This window comes from Mustela lutreola, chromosome 5, assembly GCF_030435805.1.
Source record: "Mustela lutreola isolate mMusLut2 chromosome 5, mMusLut2.pri, whole genome shotgun sequence".
Lineage (NCBI taxonomy): Eukaryota > Metazoa > Chordata > Mammalia > Carnivora > Mustelidae > Mustela > Mustela lutreola.
Window position 1 is genome coordinate 31,051,454 of NC_081294.1, and position 17,307 is coordinate 31,068,760.

The 17,307-nt window shown below is 36.8% G+C and overlaps 1 protein-coding gene across 5 annotated transcripts in view; it reads right to left on the reverse strand.

The window, feature by feature from the left end:
- FYB1 (FYN binding protein 1) overlaps positions 1 to 17,307 on the reverse strand; it is a 154,293-nt gene that overhangs the window by 18,101 nt on the left and 118,885 nt on the right. For 3 of the 5 annotated variants that reach the window (XM_059173851.1, XM_059173849.1, XM_059173850.1), the window contains 10 exons: positions 17,079 to 17,098; positions 16,595 to 16,629; positions 15,504 to 15,624; positions 12,155 to 12,314; positions 10,977 to 11,121; positions 6,424 to 6,446; positions 5,340 to 5,406; positions 4,277 to 4,414; positions 2,488 to 2,513; positions 48 to 114 (listed from right to left, as the gene is read on the reverse strand). In XM_059173851.1, coding sequence (XP_059029834.1) covers positions 48 to 114; positions 2,488 to 2,513; positions 4,277 to 4,414; positions 5,340 to 5,406; positions 6,424 to 6,446; positions 10,977 to 11,121; positions 12,155 to 12,314; positions 15,504 to 15,624; positions 16,595 to 16,629; positions 17,079 to 17,098 — 802 coding nt within the window. The remainder of the gene's footprint in view (positions 1 to 47; positions 115 to 2,487; positions 2,514 to 4,276; positions 4,415 to 5,339; positions 5,407 to 6,423; positions 6,447 to 10,976; positions 11,122 to 12,154; positions 12,315 to 15,503; positions 15,625 to 16,594; positions 16,630 to 17,078; positions 17,099 to 17,307) is intronic. The other 2 variants (XM_059173852.1, XM_059173853.1) reach the window with 2 other exon arrangements.

Below are 17,307 nucleotides of genomic sequence, written 5' to 3' on the forward strand. Positions count from 1 at the left end.
TCTACTAGCAGTCGGATTTTACCTCAAAATGGGAACATTTGACTTACATCAGCTCTGGCGGTGGAGCAGGGAAATCTGATGCATCCACATCATCGTAAACTTCATCTCCCACGTCTAACAAAAGGCAAAATGTCAAACGTTGAAAACTTATAGTTTGAATTTTGATATGAGCATCTGATGATGTTTTTAATATAAAAATTGTTTCAAGGACAAGAAAATCAGTTTTTCTTGGGTCTCTGTACATTTCTTCTGGAAGCATTGTCTGCTCCTTGAAGGGGAGAGGTTTTCTCTGCCTGGATGCTTCTGCTAAATTTCCCTCAAAAAAGCCAGTGGTCATGATTATAACTAACATTATCAGGATAAGTCTCCCAAACTAGTGACTGAGATTATTTGAAGATCCACACATGGGATGAATGCTGACAAAAAAATCAGCATTACCGGCCATTGGCAATAGGCAGTAGAGATTGATTCTTAGGGGATTTGGGATGCTCTGGTAATATACATTATTTTATTTATATGTCTGTGCCTTTCTATGTCTATGTCTGTCTACCTATCTATCATTCTCTTTTATTCACTGATCTGTCTCTCATTAATTTTTAACTTACAGTAATATTAGATGTGGTACCACCTTAAAATGAGAAGAATATTTCTAGTAATAAGGCATGTCTGGTCCCAGCAGGTACTGAGAATCACTGTTGGAGGAAAAGTGACTATGCCTTTAAGCGGTACAATGGCTTTCCCAACCGGTAGACACCCGTAGACCTCTTGTTAATAAAGTCAGGAGAATTGCTTCCTGTCTGCACCTGTTAAGTTGCTCCACAACAAATTAGGCTGAAATGAGTTGAAGAGAGTACAAATGTTTTAAGGAATGATTATCATAGAAAGTTTAAATGCTCTCTGCTAGAGGCAAGAATTTAATTTCCTTTAAGAATCTCTCTCTCTCTCTCTGTATAAATATAGAGAGAGTACATATGTATGTGTATATTTATATTACATACATGTATGTCTGTGTATGTACATTCTCCCCCCAACTCATGTAATTAATTTCATAGCTATGTGAAGAACCTGTCATTAATATTAGAAAAAATATGTCATATCACTGGTTTCCAGAATGGGAAAAATTACTATTTCATACATATGTACATAAAAGACACTTGAAAATAAAAGAAAATTAAAACAAATAACCACTTTTTTTTTTTTAATTAACTGATCACATTTGTTTCACTTTATACCTACTCCTTGTGGAACTAAGTTTCTTGAATACTTTTTGAAAATTATAGATTAAGATATAAAATCTTCATCAGTTATTAATTAATTTGATTAGTGCCTTATGTATTTTCAAACTGATAACTGAAAATGATAAAGAGTCTGGAAGAATAGATTATCTGTGTGTTCATTTTTCTCTTTCAATTTATTTACAAATTCAAACTTTTTGAATGCCCCTGAATATTCTTTTTTTTTTTTTAAAGATTTTATTTATTTATTTGTCAGAGAGAGAGCGAGCGAGAGCGAGCACAGGCAGACAGAGTGGAAGGCAGAGTCAGAGGGAGAAGCAGGCTCCCTGTGGAGCAAGGAGCCTGATGTAGGACTCGATCCCAGGACGCTAGGATCATGACCTGAGCCGAAGGCAGCTGCTTAACCAACTGAGCCACCCAGGCGTCCCGCCCCTGAATATTCTTGTGAGACATTTTATTTGGTTCAAAGTCAATTTAAGAAGAATTTTTGAAAGGTCTGTCTCAGCAGGGATAAAAAAAAAAATAAGCTGATCAAAATGGTACAAAGAAGAAACTGTTTTACATTTAACAGTGGAAAAATTTCCAAATACAATATAAATTATACATTTAAAAAAATCAAAGAAATTTAGATTTAGAAGGGCCTTGGTGTCATACAATCTGGTACATTTTTAGAAATCCTTATGCAGAAGCCCAATAGATCAGGCTTGACTGAATTGGGGTAGAGGAGACATGAGAAATATCACTGTCTATCCCTGCCCACTTGTTCCTCTCTCCATAGTTCCTTTGTCCTTTCACTCCTTTCTCCATGGGGTGAACTGTTTAAAAACCATCAATATTAGGGACACTGGGTGGCTCAGTTCATTAAGCGTCTGCTTTCCCCTAAGGTCATGATCCCAGGGTCCTGGGATGGAGTTCTGCATTGGGGGAGGGTCCTTGCTCACCATGGAGCCCGCTTCTCCTTCTGTGTGCTGCTCCCCCTGTATGTACTCTCTCTCTCTCTCTGGCAAATGAATAAATAAAATCTTTTAAAAACCCCCAATATTAAAATTTTTCCTCTTCTCACTATTTAACTGTTGAGAAACTGTGGCCCCCCTTCCTCCCCCCCAAGGAGAAGTGTTTGACAAGGTTACACAGGTTAATATTTTCAGAGTCAAGGCTTTCCTCTAGATACCATGAATATATCCAATGCTTTCCTACTACCCCATCTGCAAGAAATGAGATGTAAAATATGTAATTAGTTTTTATTACTTACTCAATTGTTTAGGAGGAGAAGGGAAACTGGAAAGAAATGAGAACACATTATAATCAGACCAATATAAACACAGGAATTGAGCCCTTTTATTTAGGAGAGGCGTGAACAAGCAACAACCTGAAGGTTTCTGAAGGCTAATTAATTGGCTCGTGGTCATTCCTTTCTCATCTCCATTTCTCCACTGAGTCTCAGTTTCTGCCCATTAATTTGGAATTTCACAAGTTTTTGTTTTTGTTTTTTTTGTTTTGAACTCTGGTAGCCAAAAAAGCCACAAATCAAGGCATTCAATGGTTGGTTTTGCCCATAGGCATTTGACCAATATTTTCACATTTGTTCTATGAAGTTTGGGCATATTATCCCATCAGAGTAAATTCAATGGGCTCAATGTTTTAGAACCACTGCGGCATAGCTCAGGTCGAAAATTTTATTTGCCTAAAGGAGTAGAAATAGAGGGCTGAAATGAACAAAGGTCATAGGATTCTTCGTATGACCCTGTTTTCACTAACAGGAGAATGGTGAGTAAGAGAGGAATATCCGGTGAAACCAGACAGGGAGAGCTTATTAATAGAAGTGATCTGAAATCAGGATTTTGTGGTATTTAGTTGCAACAGAAAAAGACCTTTGTTTTTATTACTTCCTGAACTTTAAACACACACACACAAACACACATCACTAGAAGAATGGTGCACAGTTACACTAAGGTGTGAGAGGTCATTAGTTCAAATGATTGGAAATTAAAATTAGGAGGTGTGCAATTGAAGGAGCAAAAATAATCCTGCCTTTGTTTCTAAGTAAGGTCAGCATCTGAAATGTTGCCTCAAGAGAGGAATTGTTTAAAAAAAAAAAAAAGAGGATTTGTTATATTTACTTATAATTTCGAGTGTCTTGTTGACTAAGGGCTGGTTTTAGGTCTTGCAGAAAAGTTTAAAATGAGGAAGTCGATGTGGAACTAATATTTGATAAAGGCTTTAGTGAAGTATGGAGACTCTATGGAGCTACAAAGACTTTAAATACTGTATTTAGAGAGGAGACACTCCAATTGCGTCCTTTATTTCTGGCAAACTAATTTTTAAAAGAGAATGTGTATTTTGGAGGAGAGTCACTACAAAATATTACATAATAAAATGTGGCATTAAATAGTGACCTTTTAGGTATGAATGATGCTGCAATTAAAAAAAAGCTCTATGGGGGCGCCTGGGTGGCTCAGTGGGTTAAGCCTCTGCCTTTGGCTCAGGTCATGATCCCAGAGTCCTGGGATCAAGCCCCGCATCAGGCTCTCTGCTCAGTGGGGAGCCTGCCTCCGCCTGCCTCCGCCTGCCTCCGCCTGCCTCCGCCTGCCTCCGCCTGCCTCCGCCTGCCTCCGCCTGCCTCCGCCTGCCTCCGCCTGCCTCCGCCTGCCTCTCTGCCTACTTGTGATCTCTCTGTCCATTAAATAGATAAAATCTTTAAAAAAAAAAAAGCTCTATGAAATGCAGTGTGTTATGAGTATGTAAAGGGGTGTGTGTGTGTGTGTGTGTGCATACACGTGTGTTATCTGTGCATGTTTATAGGGAAGGCAATATATATCTTTGAAGCAAATGACAATTTTTGAATACTTTCTCTTCCTCTTTTGTAAATAAGTGAGTAAAGGATGATACCGTTAAAGAGGCTAAGAGGACTAAGAGAAAATAACACTGAAGTGACTTAAGGCTGTCGGAATTTGGTTATTGGTTATAAAATATTAGTAGCATTTGATTAAATCCACATTAGTGTAGTTATTGTGCACTGAATTTGGTTGGTTGACTCTTACGATGAACCTTCATTATTGTCTGACTCAAGGACTTTAGGTTTCTCTCGTATACTTTTCTTTCTGTCATCTTTTCCCTTTAACATCTTCAAAATCCCCCAGGACCACGAATTACTCTTGTCTTCAACCTGTAGTGTGGAGCTTAGGAGCATGCAGGCACGGATCAGAATGGAATCATCAGTGGAATGTGAAGACGTTGGGGCGACATTCAGATTTTTCGTAATTATACTGCATTGATCGTTTAGGCAGCAAGTGACTCATTGTATTTCACAAGATGGTGCCATGGTCTTTGAATACTGCCGCTACTAGTTAAGTAGTAAGTAGGCAAGTTACATTTTTTAATTTAGTGCAATTTCTCTTGGCTTTAGAATAGCAAGCTAAGTCAAAATTAAGTTTTATTAAACATCAATTTTGCATTATTTTGTGTTTAAAATTAAGTGACAGATCTTAAATTTTAAAATACGCCAATACAAAAATTTAAACAACTAAAGAATTAAGCATCCAATACTGTTTTTTAATTTTTATTTTAAATTTCAATTCAGTTAATATATAGTGTATTACTAGTTTCTGGGGTGGAGTTCAGTGATTCATCAGTTGTGCTCATTGCATCACGTGCCCTCCTTAATGCCCGATGCCCCGTTACCCCCTACCCCCTCAATACTGGTTTTGCCACAAATAGCTAATGGTTTCCTTTTATTTGGATTGCCTATAAGTATGATTATTATACAGGAGATAGCCATGCAACTGATAAACTCTCCAGAGATTACTGATTGATAAACAACTGATTGGGAAAAGTTTGAAAAAAAAAATCTCTAACAGATCATTCTTTTTCATTTTACTTCCTTTGACAAAGTTGTTGAGGTTCTTCCAAATAATCTACTACTTCACCTGAAGTGTGGTGCAATTACACTTTCTGACTTACTTCTGCTACTAATTAAACATTCAAATCATTATTGATCGTTGTAATAAGGAGCACAGTTTTTTGCTTTTTATTCTAACCAGAAATCAACACTAAATTTCAGTATGTAAAAAAATTTCAAGAAAGTAGATCACTGAGTACTCTTACCCATCATCAGCATCTTCCTCTTCAATCCCATCATAAATATCATCATCTGGGGGAGGTGGGAACATCCCTTCATTTGGATGGTGGGAGGAAAAGATCTTCTGTTAATTTTATAATTTGGCCATGTAACCATCACTCAAAATTTGATGATAAATCTGCCTTCTTTAACTCCAGAAAAATCCCTGTTCCTTATCAACCATTTAATTTAAAAAATAACTTTATTTTCCCACTCTCACATAGGCAGTAGGCAAATTGTTTTGTGGATTATTTATAAAGGAATTCTTAGAGGTGAAATTTAATAAATATATGAAGGAAGATAAAGGGCACTGTGCATTGGAGATAAAAGGAATGGGGGAGAATATGAGAAAAAGTAAAACTGAATAGGAATAGAGATAAATAGAGGGAGAAAGTGATAAAAATTTAATTAATAATGAGGGGACATTCAGAAAAATACTGATCAAGATATAAGTGAAGAAAAACAGAAATGAAGGTGAATTTTTGAAATTTGGCAATAGCTCTGATTCATTTAATCAAGGTGATATTTTAAGAGCTAAACCCTTTGTTGTAAACCCTCAGGATCCTTGCTATTTGAAAAATATTTATTTAAAAAAGTTTATTGAGTACCTTCTCTGTTCAGAAATATGTACAAAGAACTTGAAATGTGACTTTTAGGATGAGAATTTTGTCACTGAGAGTTATTAATAAAATACCTTTATTTTAGTGATGAGAATATGAGGAGTCTTTAGGAGTCATGTTAAGCCAACCATATAAATTATCCAAATAAGGATACTTCTAAAATTGAAGGGGGATGAACTGTGCTCATACAATTGGCATAAATCAAGTTTGCCCCGGGGGACACTGGAAATAGTGTCACCCTATGACCGACAACAAACTCAGAAGAAGTGACTTGTTTAGGGTCACTCAGGGTGACCTCAGGGCAGGGGTGGAATCCAAATCATTAGCGCCCAGTCCAGTGGTACCCATATTAAGATCCTCCTCATTATTTGCAAACAAAAGCATCTCATCATTAATATAGACAAAAATGATGAAGACTTGAAGAAACTGCTGAAAAAAGTGTGTGGCTTACCTCCACTTCCACTCTGACTGTGGCTAGGGGAAACAAAAATAAACAAATTAAATTAGCATATGAAATATGTAGCTATTGGGAAGAGAAGTACATATATTGAACAGTTATACAAAAGAGAAAGAACACTGCAGTTCAAAGTTGTCAGGATGTTTTATGTAAAGAGGAAGAAACATTGTTCCTTATCATAATAGAAACAAGGCAAGAAACAAAACAAAGCAAACCTGATAAGAATCAAGTGAGGGTCAGTACTACATAAAGTTTTCAAAACCATGTTACTGTTTGCTTTTGACATTTCCCAAGGGGTAGTTTTTAGGCTATACATTACTGCTTCATTCCATAGATAGATTTATAAAAAACAACCAAGCAGCTAACAGTAGTATTCCAGAAGTCGTATAGAACCATTATTACGTTCAATTCAATTCTCTCTCTCTTTTTAAAAGACTTTATTTATTGATTTATTTGGGAGAGAGGGAAAGAGAGAGAGAGAGAGCAGGAGTGGGGAAGAGGGGCACAGGGAGAGGGAGAAACAGATTCCCCACTGAACAGGGAGCCTGACACAGGGCTCGATTCCTGGACTCTGAGATCATGACCTGAGCCGAAGGCAGATGCTTAACTGTGCCGCTGAAGTGGCTCCAATTCTCTTTTAATATTTTATAGCCACAGCATTTTATATTAGTCCAGTAGCATTATATTCTTTTTTAAAGAGAGAATTTCTAAAACATTGAAATCTTATTCATGAAATAGTCTTCTTTCTTTTTTTCTTTTTTTTAAGATTTGTTTATGTGAGAGACAGAGAGCAAGTTGTGGGGGGGGCAGAGAGAGAGAGAGAGAGAGAGGGAGAAAAACTTAAGCAGGCTCCGTACCTAGCACAGAGCCTGATGCGGGGCTCAATCTTCCGACCCTGAAATCACTACATGAGCCAAAATCAAGAGTTGGATGCTTAACTGACTGAGCCAACCAGGCACCCCAAAATTTTATTCGTATTATTGTAAATAGTGTGGTTCCCAATTTTCTAATCCATATTACTTGTATTTCTTAGTTATGTCTCTAACACTCTATATTTTCCCTATTTTATAATCATCAGTTTTCTTGACTGTGTCTTCCACTAAAATGTGAGTTCTGCTAGAGCAAAAGAAGAGTAGATTGTGAGAACTGGCAAAATCTCAGAAGTCTGTTTTAATCTTCTTATTTTGCAGGAAGGAACCTGACGCTCTGAAAAATGAAGTGACATGACCCAGCCTACATTTAATTAACAGAAGAGCAGACATAAGAACCTCAGGCTTCTGCCTTCCTCTATAATATTGTTGTATCTTCACTTGGCTGCATCCCCTGTAACCACCATTTTTGCCCTTTGGATAATCCGCCAGCAACAGATACTGGTCTGACATTACAGTCCTGCGGATCAATTATACACTCATATCTGATTCCTCCACCTTGAAGTCAGAATAAAAGAAATGGGCCTGACACAGATCTGTGGTTAATTTAAAAATAAAATATACCGTGTTAATGGAACCTTGCCGAAAAACATGCTATAAATGTCCTAATATGTAAATAAGGAATTGATTTTTCATGACGTTTAAGTATGTTCTCCACTTGCTTACATACTGTTTTCACATTCATTTTGTCTGACACTTCTCTTTGAGTGTGAAACAAGCAGTTAGGATTATGTGAAAAATTACAATTTTGGTTGACTGCCACTCCTGGCAAATACATTTCATCTTGGAGATTCTCATACCAATTCCCAAAGAACAGAGTTTTAATAATCAGGAGCAGAGCTGCCACATATTATTTTATTTTTAGAGCATTTCTTCAACTTCTTAAAATGGTCTGTTCGGAACACAAAGCATTTACCAGATGAAGTGGCCGTTAAGAGAGGAATGTGCCAGAAAAGAGAAAGGAAGGCAAGGACGGAGGGAAGAAGCTTGGTGACCCTTCAGAGAAGCAAAGTGTGTTATGTGATGAAGTATTTGCATGTATAATTTCCTTTTTTCTTCAACGTCTCATATTTATTACAGAAATTGCTTTAGTTGAGAACATAGGGAGAAGGAGAGCTGTCAGGACCTATAATGTTAAACCTCCTGCCTGCTCAAAGAGTGTGAAGTGAGCAGTCAGCTCCCCCTACGAGAGAGAGAGAGAGAGAGAGAGAGAGAGAGAGCACGAGAGCGAGCAGGTGAAGTGTGCAAGGACCCAGGGGACATCTGGAGAAGGGGAAGGACAGGATGGTGCTTTCTCCTACTCTTGCCAGGGCAAGCTGCCGACTGGGCTCAGCATCTTTCCTTGTTCTACTAAGGACAAAGCCTGTTCTGTTGTGAGATCTCTGCCGGCAGCAGCTGTAGCTTCAAAAAACCAAAACCCCAAAACAAAACAAAACAAAACCCAAAACAAAAAACCAAAAAAAAAACCCCGATCAAACTTCTGTTTTCATTTTCTCATTAAATATGTATAAGATTGACATACATGCTAGTAACTATTGTGATGCTAGATTTGTTTAAGATCCTGAACATGAAAACCATACTCCTCCTCCAACTCCCTTTCATGAAATAGATTATTTTTCTGCTACATGCTTACTAATTAGAGTGTATCTTCTAGAGTTGTGGTATCTATGGACTCCATACAATGAAAAAGGTAAAGTAATAGTATTAGTTTTGGGAAGTAGTTCCCTATTATGACTAAATTATGCTACATTTTAAGAACATCACTCCTTTCCGTGGATTACTTTTTTCTTGCCTATGTGCATCATAAATATGTATGTATTAATATTCCTGGAGTTCTTGAATCTCAAAATAAGAGGGAAAAAACCCACTTTTTAAGATAAAATATGAAACATAAAGTATAGACACTGAAGGTAGGCAGAATGACATACTCATGTACAGAAAATTCTGTGACTCTCAGAATATGGCCTTTTAAAACTTTGACCTCAAAACTGGCATTTATAGACTCTCAAACTAGGTCACAGAGCATTTCTGATTACCAAAGCCAATTTATGCTCTGTAAACTCCAGTGCATACATTGCATATTTTGATGTATGTTGCATAATTTATGGCATATTTATTAAATTTACCATAAATTATGCAACATATATCAAAACATGACAAGAAGGCATTGCCGACTATTTAGAAAGACAAAGCTGCCAGAAAGCAACACAACACCCTTAACTGAAGACATGAAGGGAACAATTGCAGGAAGGAAACCGAATTCTTTATGCATTTTATAAGTATATTATTATACTGATCATTTTATATTTAAAAATGTTTGATAATTGAAGTAAGTTTTTTCTTTGAGTTAAGTTCATTTAAGTTATGAAAGGTGCAGACCCCATTTTTACCTAAGTGAAGATCTAGCATAGATTATATGTTTTGAGATCATAGTGGATGTGTCCCAGTTCTGCAAAATGGACACAGAAAAACAAGGATTCCTAACTGGGCTAGAGATTTTCATCCTATTTTCTGTCAACTTGAAGGGGTTATAGCCTTACCGAAGAAAGGGAGATATTGGAGGAAGGAAGGAATGAAAGGAGAAGGAAAATGGAAAAGCAAGAAAGAGAAGAAAGGACAAGGAGGATCAGAGCTGGAAAAAAGAGATAGAAAAGAAGGGATGAAGAAAGGAAGCAGGGACGCCTGGGTGGCTCAGTGGGTTAAAGCCTCTGCCTTCGACTCAGGTCATGATCTCAGGGTCCTGGGATCGAGCCCCGCATCGGGCTCTCCGCTCAGCGGGGAGCCTGCTTCCTCCTCTCTCTCTCTGCCTGCTTCTCTGCCTACTTGGGATTTCTCTCTCTGTGTGTCCAATAAATAAAAATCTTAAAAAAAAAAAAAAAAAAGGAAGGAAGCAGAAGACTTAGAAGGGAAAGATGGGAAGGAAAGGTGCATGAGAGAAAATGGCAACTCTTCGCTCCCATCTTCTCCAGAAAGGATATCTTGTCCTGTCTCCTCTACCCCAGAAAAATGTTCCTGTGACTCCTACAGGGGAAAGTCATTCCAATCTGATTGGAATGAATGGTCCATGGAAAGAAAATTGGACCCTTTGTTGATTACCAGGGATCATAGAGAACTGAACTTTTGCTTTTTAACCTGTAAAAGCAAAGTAGAATTGTATTAAAAAGCAATCTTCTTTATGTTATCAGTTATGTTTCCAAACAAGAACAACAAATATATTTAGGCTCATATTTTAGAGCAAAAATTTTTATATTTTTTGAGCTGAATTTTATCTCATGCTCCGTACTTTGCAAAATCATATTTCTTTAGGCATAACCCTAAAATCAAATGAGAATGAGTATTATAAAACTGTGTTACGGAATCACAATGCCTTTAGCAAGACCTGGCAAATGGCCTATTATTTGCTAAGTAGTTTTTGATACATACAGTTCACGAGTGAAATATGAGACTATGGGGTTTCAAAGGACCTTTCACCCACACTGAAATATCTGTGATTGTAAATGGTAATTTAGTGATAGTGAGCAGTCGGAAAAACGCTAAGTACAATTCTAGGATCTTAAAATATATAATCTCTGACAAGACGACAGTCCGAGCTGTTTTACAATTTGTATTTTCACATACCTGCTAATGTCATCCTGTTCTGCAACATCATCGTAGACTTCCTGGTCATCTTCAATAGGTCTTGAGGAAAGAACACCGAGAGACGTTTTCTTCCGTTTCAGGGAATCATAGTCTATCTGGACAGCAGTTGTTCTAATGTAGCCATCTACCAAAAGGAGGAATGATTTATGGTCAGGTAACTGTAGTTTCCATATCTCAAAGTTGTAAATAAGATATCCATTGCACATTTGCTGTTTAAATTTTCCCTTCATTTCCCTGCATGCACATCTGATTTATAGACTTCCAATGTAGACATGTTTCATTGGACTTTGTCAAAGAGTTAGGCCGTCGTGGTTTGCGGTAAGCCTAGGTCTACTTTAAGGATTCCAAAGTGACTCATGTAATTCATTCCTCCCCACCCCCATTTAACACCAGGGAGGAACTGAACGCCCTTCGTTCTTCCCTGGAATCATAGAAATATCTGCGTTGTTCCCCTATTAAAACAATAATGCAGATGAGGCGAAGCTGGAGCTATCCCTGTCCTTTTAAATTTTCCTATTTTTGTCTGCCCTGTTAACTACTCCTAACAAGAGAATGTGCATATTTAATATTGTCTTGAAAAAACCCTAACACTTTGAAATCACAAGAAATTTAATAATTTTTTATTATGTTCTGTTAGTCACCACAGAGTACATCATTTGTTTTTGATGCAGTGTTCCATGATTCATTGTTTATGTGTAACACCCAGTGCTCCATGCAGTACATGTCCTCCTTAATACCCCAATGTTCACAGCAGCCATATCCACAATAGCCAAACTGTGGAAGGAGCTGAGATGCCCCTCAACGGAAGAATGGATAAAGAAGATGTGGTCCATATATACAGTAGAAGGTCACTCAGCCATCAGAAAGGACGAATACCCACCATTTGCATTAACATGATTGGAACTGGAGGGGATTATGCTGAGTGAAATAAATCAAACAGAGAAAAGACAATTATCATATGGTTTCACTTATTTGTGGAACATAAGGAGTAGCATGGAGGACATTGGGAGAAGAAAGGGAAAAATGAAGAAGGGGAAATCAGAGGAGGAGATGAACCATGAGAGACTGCGGACTCCAGGAATCAAACTGAGGGATTTTACAAGGGAGGGGGTTGGGGGAATGGGTGAGCCCAGTGATATAGGAAAATTTGCACTCACATGACCCCCTGGCCGTTCTGCCCAGCCATTTTCCTTCAGGATTGTCTGTGATGCGGATTATTTCAATTTGTTCTCCTTGCTTGAAGCTCAATTCATTCTTTCCTCCTTTGACATCACAGCAAGCTGTTGCCTGATGGATGACTTGAATAGGGCCTGTTAGCTGCAAAGAAGAGGAACAAACACATCAGGCTTTCTTACTATTCAGAAAATCTTTTAGGAACAGAGCTTTGAAATACAATACATCCACGACATGCCAACCAGCCTATTTACAACATTTACATAAACTGGGGATGAATGTCATACCCAATGAATGTTGTTTTAAGAGGGGCAAGGGGGAAAATCATAGAGGTGAGGCAGGACCTACAAGGAACAGGTAAACATATGCTTGGGGTCCAAAAGAGAGAGGTAGTGATCTGTTGATCTTAGAAGCCTGTGAAAGGCTTACAGAGGAAGCCACGAATACTGAATACGACTTATGTGTGACAATATGTGCTGGATGCTATGGGGTTTATGGGGTTGGCTGGTGGTCTGCTGGGTAGATGGAAGTTTTTTCCCATCTTCACATGGTGTAGTTATTCTGATGGTTCTCTTTAGACTTCAGACGCCAAGGGGTGGGAAGGTGGTGGGTAGTACTTGTGGGAAAAGCATTTTCTTTCTTTCCTTTTTTTTATCTCCTCAACTTTGTGGTGTTGTCTATCTGTAAACTTAGAGTAGACATTACCTGCTATAAAAAGATAACATTTCAGAAATAGCTTTGTAAATAAGAAAAATAGCAAACAAATATTATGTGAAGTTTTGGAAATAAATATCCTGGATAGTACCGTGGTTTCTTCATAGCAGAAGAATATAGAACCCCCCCCCCCCCCCATATGTGGTTACATTTTCTGGGGTTTTAGCTAGCCATGGTCAACTGCGGTCTAGAAACAGATGATTCTCCTTCTGACCTATTGTCAGATCAATAGGAGCCTAATGCTATGTCTCAATGTTAAGGTCATTCACCTCATTTCATCTCATCACATAGGAATTTTATCATCTCACAGCATCGTAAGATGGGTGAGTGCAGTACAATAAGATATTTGAGAATGACAGACCACATTCAATAACTTTTATTACAATACAGTGCTATAATTGTTCTATTTTATTATTAGTTATTATTAGTCTCTTACTGGGCCTTATTTATAAATTAAACTTCATCATAGGTACCTATATAAAGGAAAAAATAGTATATATAGTGTTCAGTACTATCCACATTTTCAGGCATCCACTGGGGGTCTGGGAATGTATCACCTGTGAATAATAGGAACTACTGTAATCCAGTTGAGAACATGAATCCTGAACTCCTAATTTCCTAGTCCTAAATTTGTATCTTTTTCAACATAATGTTTTGGACCTTTTGATATGCAAATATGCATTGTGATTTTTGAAGTTCTGCCTCATTTTGTTGAATTCATGATGTTATGAATTGTGACATATCATCGATTATGTACCACTAAGAGAAAAAACTTAATTTAAATTATGATCGGCCAGTGATGTTAAGATGTATCTGAATTTCAAAAGCTGAAAACATGAAATATTTTATGCTAGAGACTTAATTTTGAATGAATGAATACTCAGAAATACTCTTTCTTCCTATTTTCTTTAATTGTAACATCTTCTATTTTTTTTAAAGAATTTATTCATTTATTTGACAGACAGAGATCACAAGTAGGCAGAGAGGCAGGCAGAGAGAGAAGGGGAAGCAGGCTCCCTGCTGAACAGAGAGCCCGATGCGGGGCTTGATCCCAGAACCCTGGGATCATGACCTGATCCAAAGGCAGAGGCTTTAGTCCACTGAGCCACCCAGGCACCCCACATCTTCTCACTTTTAATCTTTTATTTTTGTGGAAGGATACAGCTTGTTAAGTCCTAGTCACAAACTTTGAGTTCATATTTAGTGGTAAGATTTCTATATCCTAATTTTTTCTTACTAAAAATCATTTGAATGAATGACTGAAATAATGCAAAATTGATTTCTCCAAAAGAAACACAAGAATTCCTTCAAAATTCCAAAGTCCCTTCACAGAAGTGTGTTATGAAGACTTTTATTTAAGAAACTAATTTATCATATTTGTCATTTGAAACATATGAACATTGGTACCCATACATCTGTATGAGTAAAATGTCTTAATAGTCATGCTTTAATCTTAATTTTACTTACATATAGTAAGCTTTTTCAAAATTTAATGAGAACCCTAGCAGATAGAGTGTCTTATGTACATTATTTTAATTAATTCCACAAGAAACTTCCCAGAGAGGTATCATATATTCTTACTTTAAAGAATAAAAACAAAACAAAACAAAAGAATATGAAACTGAGGTGTAGAGAAATTTAATAATATGCCCACAATCACATAACTCACATGGGCAGCTGGAATTTAAATCCACATCTGTCCAACTGACTCTAAGCTTTATTTTTTTTCCTGTGCCATGCTTTTGAAACTTTGTTTTAATACAATAAATACACTGGGGAGTTATATAGAAATCAAATTTTTATAACTCAAATGACACATTAAATGTTCCAGAGGAATTAAATATTTAAAGGAATCTTGACATGAATCCTTTTCATCATGAAGAATAGTTCTGTAATTCATATAATCACCTTAAATATAGCTAACACACCAGACCTGTGCCTGATGGGGCCATGTCATCAAAGATGGTGCATCCAAGAGAGGACAGCCTGCAAGTGTAGCATTGGTGATAGTAATAGGAGTCATACAATTAGAAATCAGAGATCAGAGAAGAGAGAGGTCAGAAATCCAGGTGGAAAAAGAGGGACGAGAAAGAGTGGGTCAACATGTACCTAAGGTAAAAATAAAGGCCAAAATATAAGTCAGCTAGACACCAGCAGTTAGAGTAGTTATAGCAACTTTATTCTGACACAGGTCTGGGTCATCCAGATGCATTTGTGTCCCTTGCACCATTGTGATGCTTGCCACAGGGATATCTGTGTGTGTGCTGCGAGCTCATAGCGTAAGTTGGTCAAGATCAAATGTGAAATGGTGAGAGCAAAGATGGGTTTGAGCAACTGAGTATTCATTCACTAAATCAACATAAAATTTCCTAGGTGCCCACTAATTCTAAGGCACCATATTTTATTTGGGCTTTATCCTATTACATTTTTGGTGCAGAGATAAGAGAGTATATTGGGCAAAATAATTACTCTTATGAAGGTAGTTACTTTTTAAGGAAACAACAATTAATTAATTCTCCCACCATGTAAGTTTTCAAGAATGCTGCCCCTTTTGTATGAAAGTTATAAAGAGAGATTACTCTTTTTTTCTTTTTAACCCATTGGCAAGCAAGATCTTACTTTAAATTTCTTCTTTATTTCTTGTTCTTTCTTTTCTCGCTCCTTCTGTTCTTTTTTCTCCAACTCTAATCTCTTCTTTTCTTCCTTCTCCTTTTTTTTCTCTCTTTCTTTGGATGCTTCTCTGTGGATACAAATTGTTACACTGTTTCAGCATTTGGGAACATTGATGTATTATGGCTCAGGTATCCAGAGGTTTCTCCCCACAACAGAAGACAGTATCTGATAGTAGAGATGAAGGTAAGAAGCCAAAGGTTGTAAAAATTCCTGGGTGTGTGAGATTGTTCTAAAATCCAGTAGGAGGCATGCAAATGAGGTTACCTTCCAAAGGCTCTGCTTCCCGTCATAATCTATGCTAGCCAGTGGGAGAGATGGACAAAAAGGTCCTGTTCTTGCTGCTTATCGGTGTGAATACAATTAATCTCTCTCTCTCTCTCTCAGGCACTCACAGGTACAGGGTATACACATGTACATACATGCAAAGCTTAATTCAGAAACTGTCTTCAGAAGCGGCTGTACCAGAACCAGGTAGAGAAAATTAAGATATTTGAATTTAAAAAAAGATAAAATAAATTCACATATTTATTTCTTCTTTCCCTCACTTTCCAAGAAATTTCTTAGTCCTGGCCCATCCATAAACCCATTTTGGAACTATTTTTAACATCCTTCTGCTTCAGCAGGTTGAAACTTTGCCATCTGGTACTGTGGTAAATTATTTCTCATAGCACCTTGCAAGGGGAAGCACTGTCTAGGTGGGGAAGTTATAAGAAATAGATAAATTCATTTGCCCAAGAACACACTGAGAGCAAGAAGTCTAGATCCCTGCCTCAGAGATTCCTGGTCTGAGATCTTTCCAGTAGCTGTGGGTCTCTGGCCTCTCACAGAAGAACATTTTTAAGAGTCTTCCATAAAATTCTTAAACAAATAAAGAATCTTTAGTCTTTTGTATTGAAATAAAGGTTATCATTATATGTCAGTTATTTGAACAATAAAGCTTTTCCCTCTTTGTGTTCAATAGCCATCCATTCTCCCTCACAGAAATCATAATATTCATTTCAGAGGGATGAAATCATGGTAAAAAATAAAACTCATACATGTCTTCATATGTTTCTCCTTCACTGTCTTGTTCCTGTCAAGGAAAACATTAATAATGATTAATTTTAATTACTCAAAAAGGGAACATACACACATTACATCGAATCAAATGCTTAGTAAAACAAGCATAAATTTAAGTGTATATAAGTTTGTCTTGTTTCAAATATTTTCTTTTCCTTTCAAGAGATAAATTGGAAAAGTTAGCACAAAAAGTTCTAATTTTATATTCTGCTATATAATTCAGATGTCTAGCCAGACTTAAGTTTATGCACAGTGTTACAAAATTCCTGTGAGTCAGTGTAATGATTGGTGTCTAATGTCTCAAGCATTTTAGATGAAGTAATATTATAAATGGAAAAATATCATTATTACTCATAACAGTTTTCATTCGTTGGTTTATGTCAATAGAACACGAATCATGTTAAGTATTTGAGTGAAGTTGTATGATATCAGAATGCGAAAAAAAAAAAAAAACCAACTGACCTCATCTAGATTTCCAGGACCTAAAGGGTTTTAAAAAAAAAGAGTAAAATTTAATATACTTTAATTAAAAAGCACTTTAGTACAGAATTACTAGACATAATACATAATATATTCAAAACAGTTCAAAATTTAACAGAACTTATGCTTTATCAAAGGTATGTAAGTACAAAATAGAATATGTGGCTTAGATCTTCACTATAGCCTTTTCAATACTTGTAATTTAGCCATA